General features: G+C 54.1%; 3 protein-coding genes and 1 pseudogene across 4 annotated transcripts; 2 read left to right on the forward strand and 2 right to left on the reverse strand.

The window, feature by feature from the left end:
• Positions 1-2252: 2252 nt before the first annotated feature.
• LOC119330607 lies at positions 2253-3124 on the forward strand. The gene has a single exon (XM_037603723.1). It carries the CDS (start codon positions 2348-2350, stop codon positions 2963-2965), a length of 618 nt encoding a protein of 205 aa, XP_037459620.1. The 5' UTR covers positions 2253-2347; the 3' UTR covers positions 2966-3124.
• Positions 3125-3916: 792 nt separating this feature from the next.
• On the reverse strand, positions 3917-6133 carry LOC119332445 (polyol transporter 5-like). Of its 2 annotated transcripts, none has more exons than XM_037605632.1 (3): positions 5765-6133; positions 5341-5684; positions 3917-5242 (listed from the first exon to the last, which is right to left on the reverse strand). In XM_037605632.1, the coding sequence occupies exons 1-3, from the start codon at positions 5892-5894 to the stop codon at positions 4298-4300; spliced, it is 1419 nt and encodes a 472-aa protein (XP_037461529.1). In that variant the 5' UTR covers positions 5895-6133; the 3' UTR covers positions 3917-4297. The 2 variants fall into 2 exon arrangements, with proteins under 2 accessions (XP_037461529.1, XP_037461530.1); XM_037605633.1 differs by having other exon boundaries at positions 5761-5896.
• Positions 6134-7988: 1855 nt separating this feature from the next.
• Positions 7989-9200, forward strand: LOC119332446. The gene is made up of 3 exons (XM_037605634.1): positions 7989-8498; positions 8807-8876; positions 8968-9200. The coding sequence occupies exons 1-3, from the start codon at positions 8240-8242 to the stop codon at positions 9050-9052; spliced, it is 414 nt and encodes a 137-aa protein (XP_037461531.1). The 5' UTR covers positions 7989-8239; the 3' UTR covers positions 9053-9200.
• A 552-nt stretch (positions 9201-9752) lies between these two features.
• LOC119332610 lies at positions 9753-11746 on the reverse strand (annotated as a pseudogene).
• Between the last annotated feature and the right edge of the window lie 534 nt (positions 11747-12280).

Genomic DNA, 12280 nt, shown 5'->3' on the forward strand with positions numbered 1-12280 from the left:
GGCTCGGGCCCTCGGGGGCTCTCCCCGGGCCGCGGCGGGAGGCGGACGGCGGCGGCCACGTGGCGGTGAGCCACTGGCTGCGGGCGGCGGCGGGAGAGATCCGGACGTTGTCCGGCTCGTCCGGACACGTCCGGTGCGGCGGGGAGAGAATTTTTTTAGGGTTTGAGGAAGGGGGATCCGCGAATTTTTGGAGAGGGTGTATATATAGGCATAGGGGGAGCTAGGAGAGTTCAAATGAGGTGCGATTTTCGGCCACGTGATCGTGATCGAACGCTGTAGGACATGGAGCAGAGTTTGGTGGGTTTTGGGCCAAATTGGAGGGGTGTTGGGCTGCAACACACACGAGGCCTTTTCGGTCCCTCGGTTAACCGTTGGGGTACCAAACGAAGTCCAAATGGTACAAAACTTGACAGGCGGTCTACCGGTAGTAAACCAAGGCCGCTTGGCAAGTCTCGGTCCAATCCGGAAATGTTTAATCCCCACACACGAAAGAAAGCTAGAAATGACCACCGGAGGAGAACGAAGCGCCGGAATGCAAAACGGACAACGGGGAAAATGCTCGAATGCATGAGGTGAACACGTATGCAAATGCAATGCACATGATGACATGATATGATATGCATGACAACGACAAAAACACACGGAGACAAAACCCGAACCCGAGAAAATAAATATAACTTAACGCCGGAAACGGCAAGAGTTTGAGTACAAATAGGGAAAGTTACATCCGGGGTGTTACAAGGCTTGCGCTCCACCATCCCCGGGAGGAGCCTGTGCCCGGCATCGCTCGGACTCCTTCCGTCGGCAATCCATTGCTCTGTCTAAATGGTACATGGATCCGACGCTAGGGCAGCCGCCGTCGCTGCCTCATCGGAGGCGGTGCGGTCCGTCTGGTGTCCGAGTGCGTTGGCGGACGCATAACCCCTCCGTTGGCACACTGAGGCCATGGACCCATCGTGGGCGTCGTCCGACGCAAACATCGTGCGTCGTTCCAGGCGTGCGCGACAGCGGACACGGGGCATGGCGGTTGCACTCGCTGTGGTGGACGTCGGCGAGGCGGAGTCGCATTCTCCGGCGCCCCGTACAGTACACCAGTCCGGGCGCCGCAACCGCGTTGTGGTGGATGTGGCCGACACGTCTCAGGACAGATCCATCATCAATCTGACATCCACCGGCACCCAAAGGGTTCTGGGCTCCGACGAGGATGATTAGGGCATGGGAGACAACGGCGCATTGAGTCCCGTGAGCCGGCTCGTGTTCCATGCCCTAATCTACCTTGTCGACGGCCGGACCAAGACTCTGAGGGGTGCAGCCGGCCATTGGACATGGCCACGGCGGAGCCGGACGAGCGGGGAGCGGCACCGGACGAAGCTCCGCTCAAAGATCGCTGCGTTGCATGTAATAATATGGATTTGAGGTATCCGGATGTGGGATGTATTTTTTGAGGCGTGACTGGTCACTGTCCGCGGATGCGTCCGGACGCGACCACATGCGTTTGAGAGGTCGGATCTGCCAAGTCTGGTTGTAGATGCTTTGAGTGCCCTATTTTACACGATGCAAAAATCGAAAAGATTCTATTTTTAGGGGCATATATTTTTTATCAATATCACTCGGGTTCAACTCCTAAACTTGACACATATGCTTGTATTTTTTTCTGAATTTACTTTCAGACTTTATAACGTTGGTGGAAGAGGAATATCCCTCGAGGTGCTCATACGGTGTACGTGCGTAACGTGCGTTCATTTGTTGGAGTCTAAACTGTTGCCACAAACCTTGGCCGACAGGGCCAATATGGACTCGTCCGCAGCCGGCGCGTCATGATTTTGACGGGCACGCCCCTTCTACGGCTGATCGCGACTGTACGTACTCGTGGTAGCACCGTCCAACGCGCTAACTCATTCACTGCATCTTATTTCTGCGGTACCACGGACACGTAACGTGCGCGTATGGCATGCATGAATTTGGACCGCCCTAAGTATTCGATCAGTGCACTACTACTAGCTAGCTTAATGTGATGTTTCCCCAACGCTTTGTCTTTTCCCGCTAATTAACTTGGTCTACTAGCTAGTGGAGCAACCCATAGGTATACCCACTACAAATTCTTCTACGTCATCAGTGCAGTGACAGATATGTTTCTTTTTCTTAGCCAGGAAGGAAATATTTCATTATTTAATTAAGACAGCCAGAAAAATATCTGATTTTTGTCTATATATACTTGGCCGGGCGGCTAGACCGATAGACAGTATCCTTTCCTTGCTCCAGAGCCCAGGCAATAGAGGCATCCAGTGCACCTGAACCACTAGCTACCTAGCTAGCTACATCGGCAAGTCGGCAGAGCTCGTGATCAATGGGGGTCAAGCTCACGCTCCCGCCGGCGGCACTGATCTCCCAGGTGGCCAAGCTGAGCTCCCTCCTCGCCCTCCTCCTCCTCGCGCTGCTGCTGCCCGTCTTCCTCAGGGTCGCCTACGGCTACCTCCTCTTCAACGGCATCGTCCTCGCGCTCGGCATCCAGGCCTTCGTCGGCGGCGGCGGCGCTTCCATCGCCGACGACGAAGACCGGCACGGGTCTCCGAGTGCCGGTCAGGCCGTCGAGGCCTCGCCGTTCCAGAGGGCTGGAGCTGAATCAGTCCGTCCCGACGACCGGACGGCGGTTGCGGGTGATCGTGTCGTGGTGCCTGCCTTTGTGGTGACTAATATCATCGAGCTGAAGACGAAGACCAAGGAGGTGGTGCTGAAGGTGCTCAAGAAGTGCCCGTCGACGGCGAGCATCTTCTTCCTCAGCTCGCTGAACGGCGGCCAGCAAGCCGGCGGAGAGGAAAAGGCACGCCAGGAGGAGGAGGAGGAGGAGGAAGATTGTGAAGTCGACATGGACGGGGACGTGAAGATGAGTCGGGAGGAGCTGTTTGCCAACACGGAGAGGTTCATCGGCAACTTCCGCAGGGAGCTCAGCATGCAGAGACAGTAGCACTACTCCAAGCTAGCATAGATATTTTGGCTTAGCTTTTTCTTATTATTTTTCTTTATTTTATTGCGTCATGTTATATAGGAGTATGTGTAGGGTGACACGTCCTTAGTCCACGCGTCTGTAACCCTGTTCATAGGCTTTGGATCTTCGGTGACTTTAGGTCTTCAAAATTGACATGATCTCAACTGTTACTAGCACCCACGATGACGTAGATGGAGCGCCAGCCGAGGTGCACCGGCAGGCCGGCCAAGGCGGCGTAGTTAGCTGGACGTGTTGCCGAGAAGGATATGCCGACGCTGATAAATATCCGGCCAAAGTATAATACTATCCAGAATTCCAGAGACGTTAAAACTCCACCACAAGTCAAATCGAGTCATGTCCATGAAACCCGCCACAGACGTACGTGGAGCAACGACGACGGCACGCTGCGCGGGGGCGGCGGTGGGATCTTGGCGTTGTAGACCGGCACGACGACGACGAGCGAACACCATGCCGATGCCAAAAGCGTGCAGCCACAAGGGCCTCGACTACGTGTTGGTATAGAGCAGTGTGTTTAGTTTAGGTTTTTGAAATTAACATCATCTTCCTTTCAAATAAAACAGAAATTACATCATCTTTACTATTATTAGGTAATCTCCAACATGGACCCTCTAACCACCCGCAACCATTTGGTCCGGACGTGTTCCACCATTCAACACGGTCATGTATCGGTCTGCTCCGCGGTCCAGACGTCATTTTTTTTGCAAACAAAAAAAGAAAGGGAGCTTTGCAGGTGTCCACACCGTTGTCACGCACACATCTGATTACCTTGGACCATACAAACCGTACCTTCACATGTGCTCTTTCCCTTCCGAAGCAGTCAGTTACCACTCGACATGAGTGATGAGCTATCTCAAAAACAATGAAATTGACATGATCTCAACTCTTACTAGCCTCTCAATTATGTCGGGCAATCTTCAAAGAAAGTGAATGCTGATGGCAAAGCCAACATGTGACACAATTGTTATTAGTCGTTGTTTCTTCACACTCTAGAAGCACCCCCGATGACGTGCATGGAGCACCAGCCGAGGTGCACCGGCAGGCCGGCCAAGGTGGCCGAGAAGGATGCCGACGGTTGATAAATATCCGGCAAAAGTATAATACTATCAAGAGACGTTTAAACTCCACAAGTCAAATCGAGTCCTGGCCACGAAACCCGGCATGGACGGCGGTGGGATCTTGGCGTTGTAGACCGGCGCGACGATTACGGCGAACCCCATGCGGATGCAGGTGACAAATCGTGGCTGTCTGCGCCAATATTTTCAGCTCTCAAGGAGTGAGTGGACACGTCCGTCATTTGGCGAAGAGGGCCTCCATATCCTCCAAGCTCCGGCCCCTCGTCTCCGGCAGCCGCAGGTGCACGAACACGCACGCCGTCGCCGCCACGCCGGCATAAAGGAAGAAGCACCCAGGCATCGTTATCCACCCGGCGAGGGATATGAACGACATGCTCACCGCCCCGCACGTCAGCCGGTTGACCGCCATGCCGAGGCTCGCGCCCTGCGCGCGCAGCCGCAGCGGCATGATCTCCGCGGCGTACGTGGACGCGAGCGGCCCGAACCCGACGGAGAACGCCGCCACGAACGCCATCACGGACGCCACGGACGCGGCTGCGCTCGCCGACGATGTCTCGCGGACGCAGAGCGTGAGCGCCAGAGCGGTGAAGGACACCGCGACGCCGCCGGCGCTGGCCAGCAGGAGCGGGCGCCGGCCTACGCGGTCGACCAGGAGCATGGCCACGAAGATGAAGCACGTCTTGACGACCCCGACGGCCACGGTGGCGCCTAGTATGGAGCTAGTCGCGGACATGCCGGCCTTGTTAAACACCAGCGGGCTGTACAGAACGACGGCGTCGATGCCGGACGCCTCCTGGAAGAAGTGCAGCCCGACAACGCATATGAGGATTCGCCTGACTGTCGCCGACGGCCGGACGATCAGCTCCTGCCATACGGAGCCAGCAGCCTGCGGCGCATCAAAGGCCCGCTTTATGTCCTCGAGGCGGACGTCGGCCTCCTCGGCGGTGTCGGAGGTGCGCCAGAGCACCGCGCGCGCCTCGGCGTGGCGTCCGCGCATGGCGAGCCATCGAGGCGACTCCGGCATGGCGAGCACCCCCACGGCTAGGAGCACGGGCGGGAGCACCCCGATGGCGTACATGATGCGCCAGGCGAGGTGCGCCGGCAGGCCGGCCAAGGCGTAGTTGGACGTGTAGCCGAGAAGGATGCCGACGTTGATAAAAATCTGGCCAATGCATAATACCAAGAAGAACAGATTAAGCTCCTTCATCACCAGTCAAATCGAACCCTGTTCCTGTCCATGAGACGCCGGCACATACGTACGTCGAGCAGCGACGAGAGCACGCCACGCGTGGACGGCGGCGAGATCTCGGCGTTGTAGACCGGCGCGACGACGAGGGCGAGCCCCATGCCGATGCTGGTGACGAAGCGCGCAGCCATGAGCGCCGCGTAGCCGCCAAGGGACATGGCGAGCGCGCCGGCCGTGAGGAAGGCGTTGGCGACCACAAGCGTGACGCGGCGGCCCAGGAGGTCGGCCGTCCAGCCGGAGAAGAGGAGGGACGCGAGCATGAACACGTTCATGGACCCCGCGAGCAGCTCGACCTGCGTGTCGGTGAGGCCCAGGTCCTCGCGGATGAAGAGCTCCGCGCCGCTCATCAAGGCGAGATCTGCAGTGGAGGCACACGATCACGCGGCAGAGCATCGGTGACGTACAAATTCGAGCCATGGACGACGGCGACTCACGTACTGTAGCCTGTGACGATTGTGGTCATGGAGGCGAGCGTGACGCAGGCGAAGGCGTACATGTTCCGCCGTGGCTTCTCGAGCACGGCGAGCAGCTTCGTGGTGGTGGCTTCGGCGGCTGCATCGTGCGTCATGGCGCCGCCCTGTTTCCTCGCCGGCCCCAGGTTCTGCTTCAGCCACACCTTTTTCCTTAAAGAGATCTACAACTTGGTGCACTTGCAGAAGACGACGAGCAAGCTAGCCGGTGAGATCCATCAGCTACCCCACAGATTTCATTCAGTGTGGCTAGTTTTTATTTGTCTCTTAGCTCGTGGAAATGACAGGTGATTGTCACTTTGTTTTTTGATAAACGACAGGTGATTGTCACCCAATTAACGCGAGGCAGACAGACCTGCTTAGATCTTGGTTCTCGACAGAAATAAATCAACCTTTGGATGGCCCGTTGTCCTTTGTTACTTGCTATATATATATATAACAGTTCAAGGCGAGTAAATTACTCAAAACCATCACATTTGTCCGTTGAGCAGCGACGAGAGCACGCCGCGCGTGGACGGCGGAGCGATCTCGACGTTGTAGGCCGGCGCGGCGACGAGGGTGAAACCCATGCCGATGCTGATGATGAAGCATGCAACCATCAGGCCGGCGTAGCTGCCGCCGAGGGACAAGGCGAGCGCGCCGGCCATAAAGAGGGCGTTGGCTGTCACAAGCGTGGCGCGGCGGCCCAAGAAGTCGGACGTCCAGCCGGAGAAGAGGATGGACACGAGCATGAACACGTTCTTGGACACTTACTAATGGATGCCAATGGATTATTCCTATGTGTACACATCCTTCAAACATATTGCCTAGTTAAGAACTATCTATAAAATGTTGCCCACGGACTTAGTTTCCCACTACCTCCTATTCCAAGTATCCTTTGTCACAAGTGAAGAACATGCATCAATTTCTATGAACATATAAGAGGATAACTGGTACTTCTATCTATAAAAACATGTTTGTTTTGATTTCTCAACACTACAGGTGAGGACTATTTATCAACCAATACATGAAGGTGTGAGAGAGTAGGTGTGGCCGAAGTGCCTCACCAACTGAACAATCATGCAATTAATGATTTGAAACTTTTATTTACTTATATGACACCTTGAACTTCTATAAGTGCTCGCGCAATCCGCTGCCTAAACTCTAACATATATACTGCCCCGTAGCCTTGTAAAACCACTAAAAACTTCTTAAAATGGTCTGAGATTATTTTTCCTTTTATTGTATTAAACTATTGTTACTCATAATGGTGATAAAACTTGTTTTTCGGATGCTTCCTACCACTATAGGTTTACCAAGGCTAAATGCTACAAGGTGCTAGGCTTCCTTTGCTAGCATTTTTTATCCCTTTCATCTAAGACAAGCGACCAGTATGAATAAATCTCACAAGTGTGCCAATAGGATGAGCCAATCTAAATTGTACTCCTTTCATAAAAAAATATAGAAGCATTTAGATCACTCAAGTATTTGACCTAAACGCTCTTATATTTGTTTACATAGAAAGTAGAACTTAACACAAATGATATTTTTGAGGGACATGATTTTTCGGACGGAGGGAGTACTGGTAGTGACTTCACTTTTTTACTTTATCGGAACAACATTAGTGTCATTAATCAACACGTGTAGTAAAGACAAAAGAGTAGCACAATTATTCCAACTTGTGTCATGGTGTCGTGAGATGTCTTCGGCTAATAGTACCAGCCAACATCCATCTGGAGCACACTAGTTTTCTACTACCTCTTTACTCTACGAACTTGACAAGAAACTTGCATCAATTTTCACGGAAGTCTTCAGTATGCTTAGCTAGCCAGCATCTTTCTTTAATAAAATATTTATTGTGAATTCAGCACATTAGAAATGGTGATTATTTTATGAACCAAGAGAGATCTTGTACAGTACAAAGGCATATGGTAATAATGCACACGCATGCACGCACGCACAGGATTTGGCGCCATTTAAAGAACACGGTATGCGAAAATCAAGGCAAACAACAATTTGTCAAGAAATCTTTATAGTAGTGGTTAGTTTGTAACAAATCAGCATATTCATTACTGCTAAATGCAGTGGCGGAGCGCTCCGGTGGGCGAGGTATGGCACCTGCCATACCTTTTATTGGCAAAAAAAATACCTTTTATTGGCAAAAAAAAAAATTATTCGTATGTATCTATCATTCGGCCGCTCGAGCCTCCAGTCCTCGACCACAGCCAGGCAGCCAACGGTGGCCTCGAGCCCTCGACCGCAGCTGGCTCGAGCGCCCTCTGCCCACGACCCCACGTCCCCTCTGGTCCCACCCACCTAAAAAAAAGAAAACGAACGACCCAGCGGCGACCACGCAGTCCACGCTTCGTCCCTGCCCACTCCTCTGCTCTGTCCCTGCCCGAGACCCAAACCTAGCTAGCGCGGCGGCGGCGGCTTACCTGGCGGGCGCGAGGTCGCGAGGACCATGGCACCAGGCGGGCGCGGGCGGCGGAAGGCTGGGGGCTTGGAGCCTTGGAGGGCGGCGGATCCAGCGGCGCAGCAAGCGACGGCAGCAGCAAGCGGCGGCTTCGGCGGCGGCTTCAGCAGCAGCTCCGGCGGCGACTCCAGCGGCGCGGCGGCTTCAACGGCGGCTTCAGCAGCAGCTCAGGCGGCGACTCCAGCGGCGCGGCGGCTTCAACGGCGGCTCCAGCAGGCGACGGCCACGGTCGGGGTTTGGGATTCAGGTGAGACCAAGTCTGGCATTCATCCCACTGAACACGTCGAGTCTGTAGTCTGTACTCTGTACTAATTGAGTTCTGCATATTCAGTTTAGATGTAAAAAGACTAGTAGCTAGCTGCGTCATTTGACACAGCCAAGTCTGTACTAAATACTAATTGAACCCTGCTTATTCAGTTATTGAACACGTCGTACCTGTATCTGTGCCTGTCCGAACTCTGAACTTTGATGGGCAGTAGCGTTTTTTCTTCTGTCAAAGTGTCAATTCTTCATGGACAGAAAGGCACTGACTAATATGATGCCCAACCGGCTCAGTTTTGTCTAGATTGCTAGAAGATGGAAGGAAAGGGAAAGGGACTAGTAAATCCAAAGAAAAGAGGAAGAGGTAATTTCTCATTTTTCTGAAATTTTGTAGCAATTTTGAACAGCCTTAAATTCGACCATATTTTAGTGATATATTAATTTTCTCATTGCAGATTTGAAAAGGTTTTAGGTTGTTTTCCTATTGAGACATGTCTATATTTCCATTGTATTTGGTTATTCGTTCGTAGTGTGTATTAACTCTTTGATTCGCATAAAAAAAATCTTAGTGAGACTTCGCCACACCTTAATTTTTTTCCGTGGTCCGCCTCTGGCTAAATGTGTGAGCAAGAACCCATGACAATATGATGTGCATTGATTTTCAAGGGTATATATATATCTGCATAAATAAGAGGTGGCTGAAGCGCCCACTTGTGTCTTCCTCCGTGTAGTTATGGTGCATGTGGTGCTAGGAGAACACCATCGGCCATAACATCAAGAAACTGACGAGTTTTTTTATAAACATAATATACATACACGGGTGCTCACATATACTCATTCTTGTGAAGGCATGCACGTATATATATACTACCATTATGAGCATTTTCGAGAGAATGAGCCTACAGGTTTTGATATTGACAAAGGCACTATAGACATCTCACTATTAACGGAAACATCGCCTCTCACTGAAAGAAGAACCCGCAGGTGGTTTGATATCATATGGTGGGCTAGGATACAACACCCTCCTAACCATCCAATAGATGTTGATTCTCAATCAACTAGAGTTCATCAATTCCAACAATAACTCATAAATAAAGGATTAGTTATAAACCAATGAGTACGTCATAAAATCATTGTATCACAACTTTATATTATACTAGGAAAGAATGCAATGCAAACGTGCATATGTACATATATTTGTAGGGCAAAAATAAAAGAAACTAGTAAATACTATATGATCTAACAAGTTGCACGTGCCTAGAGTTCGTCATGATCGTCGTCGTCCTCAGTCGTGTGGTCATTTGGTGCGCCTCCAGACCTCTGGTACACCTCCGTGATGATAGGGTTGCAGACGTCCTCCAGCTCCCGGAGCTTCTCATCGTAGTCCTCCTTCTCCGCCTCTGCATTGTCATCGAGCCACTCGTTCACCTGCCTCACCGCATCCTGGACCTTCTCCTTCTCATCCCTCCCCATGGCATCGGCCATCTTACTGTCGACGGTGTTCTTGATGCTGTACACGTATGTCTCTAGCTTGTTCCGAGCGTCGACCCGCTCCTTGAGCTTGCGATCCGCCTCGGCGAACTCCTCCGCCTCGCGCACCATCCGGTCGATGTCCTCCTGGCTATGCCGACGGCCCTCGTTGGTGATGGTGATCTTCTCCGACTTGCCGGTGCCCTTGTCCGCCGCCTTGACGTGCAGGATGCCGTTCACGTCCACCTCGAACGTCACCTCGATCTGCGGCGTGCCCCTCGGAGCCGGCGGGATCCCGGAGAGGTCGAACTTGCCGAGGAGCCTGTTGTCCTTGGTCATGCTCCGCTCGCCCTCGTAGACCTTGATGGACACGGTGGTCTGCTTGTCCTGGTACGTGGTGAACACCTGCGCCTTCTTCGTCGGCACCACCGTGTTCCTCGGGATCAGCTTGGTCATGACACCGCCGACCGTCTCCATGCCTAGTGTGAGCGGCGCGACGTCGAGCAGGATCATGGTTTTGGTGTTGTCGTCGACGTGCCCGCTCACGATGCTGGCCTGCACGGCGGCGCCGTACGCGACGGCCTCGTCGGGGTTGACCCCCTTGTTGGGCTCCTTGCCGTCGAAGTAGTCCTTGAGGAGCTGCTGCACCTTGGGAATCCTGGTGCTGCCACCGACGAGCACGATCTCGTCGATGTCGGCCTTGCTTAGCCCGGCGTCGGCCATGGCCTTCTTCACGGGCACCATCGTCTTGCGGAAAAGGTCGGCGTTGAGCTCCTCGAACCGTGCCCTGGTGAGCGGCTCCGAGAAGTCGACGCCGTCAAAGAGCGATTCGATCTCGACGCGCACCTGGTGCTGGTTGCTGAGGGCACGCTTGGCGCGCTCGCACTCCCGGCGCAGCTTGCCCAGCGCGCGCAGGTCGCCGGCGATGTCCCGGCCGTGCTTCCGCTTGATGAGCTTGATGAAGTAGTCCATGAGGCGCTGGTCGAAATCCTCACCGCCTAGGTGCGTGTCGCCGTTGGTGGCCAGGACCTCGAAGACGCCATTGTCGATGGAGAGCACGCTGACGTCAAAGGTGCCGCCGCCGAGGTCGAACACCAGGACGTTCTTTTCGGGCCCCTTCTCGTCGATGCCGTAGGCGATGGCCGCGGCTGTGGGCTCGTTGACGATGCGGATAACGTTGAGCCCGGCGATGACGCCGGCGTCCTTGGTGGCCTGGCGCTGCGCGTCGTTAAAGTAGGCCGGCACGGTGACGACGGCGTGGGTGACCTTCTCGCCGAGGTAGGCCTCGGCGGTCTCCTTCATCCTGGTAAGCACCATGGCGCTGACCTCCTCGGGGCTGAAGACGCGCACGTCGCCGTCCTTGACCTGCACCTGGATGTGCGGCTTGCCCTTGCGGTCGACGACGGAGTAGGGCAGCAGCTTGATGTCCCGCTGCACGACGGCGTCGGCGAAGCCCCGGCCGATGAGGCGCTTGGCGTCGTAGATGGTGCGCTCCGGGTTGGCGGCCGCCTGGTTCTTGGCGGCCTCGCCGATGAGGCGCTCGCCTCCGTCGGTGAAGGCGACCCAGGAGGGCGTGATCCGGTTGCCCTGGTCGTTGGCGATGATCTCGACGCGGCCGTTCCGGTAGACGCCGACGCACGAGTAGGTGGTGCCGAGGTCGATGCCGATGACCGTGCCCGTGCTGCCGCCTTCCGTGGGCGCAGCGGCGGAAGCAGCTGGGATCGCGAGAAGCAACGCCGCGACGAGCGCCGCCAGCATCCACATGGACGACGCGCGAGCGCGAGCGCGAGCCATGTCGATTGATCTGTTTTGCTTTGGTTTGCTTTGGTGGAGAAGAGGAGGCCGTCGTATGTATTTATTGCGTTCGTGCGTGCTGCGTAAGGAGGAATCGGAGGCGGTCACTGACTCCAGTTTAAACTTGGACGCGTCACGCTGGTGATCTCAGCCGTGAGTTCTGCCGATCTGACGGTTAACAAGATGCCTTGACGTGTTGATGCGAAGGCACACGTATACATGTCGTTCCCGCCTCGATCGATGATAAAGGAGCGTCGATTTTTTTTAGCAACTATAGGAACGTCGATGTGTGTTTAGTTGTTTATGGGCCTTTTCACGGCCTGTTTATTCAAATGTGGGCCTCATGAAAGCTTTTTATTTACTAACACAAATGTTCATGCGTTGCAACCGGAAAAATAACTAACGTGTGTCCATGAAATTGTCTGCCTGAGCGGTACAACGGCATGAGTATAGTGCCACCTAACGGCCAGGGGCGGAGCCAGGGGGACGAGCAGGGGCCTGCCC

Source organism: Triticum dicoccoides, chromosome 7A (genome assembly GCF_002162155.2).
Source record: "Triticum dicoccoides isolate Atlit2015 ecotype Zavitan chromosome 7A, WEW_v2.0, whole genome shotgun sequence".
Taxonomy (NCBI): Eukaryota; Viridiplantae; Streptophyta; class Magnoliopsida; order Poales; family Poaceae; genus Triticum; species Triticum dicoccoides.

Coding starts and splice junctions, on each gene's coding strand:
- LOC119330607 (XM_037603723.1), top strand. CDS start 2,348: ATGGGGGTCAAGCTCACGCTCCCGCCGGCGGCACTGATCTCCCAGGTG.
- LOC119332446 (XM_037605634.1), top strand. CDS start 8,240: ATGGCACCAGGCGGGCGCGGGCGGCGGAAGGCTGGGGGCTTGGAGCCT. Junction 8,499..8,806: donor GGTCGGGGTTTGGGATTCAG/GTGAGACCAAGT, acceptor CAACCGGCTCAG/TTTTGTCTAGATTGCTAGAA. Junction 8,877..8,967: donor TCCAAAGAAAAGAGGAAGAG/GTAATTTCTCAT, acceptor TTCTCATTGCAG/ATTTGAAAAGGTTTTAGGTT.
- LOC119332445 (XM_037605632.1), bottom strand. CDS start 5,894: ATGACGCACGATGCAGCCGCCGAAGCCACCACCACGAAGCTGCTCGCC. Junction 5,685..5,764: donor CACAATCGTCACAGGCTACA/GTACGTGAGTCG, acceptor CCTCCACTGCAG/ATCTCGCCTTGATGAGCGGC. Junction 5,243..5,340: donor TGCTCTCGTCGCTGCTCGAC/GTACGTATGTGC, acceptor TGCATTGGCCAG/ATTTTTATCAACGTCGGCAT.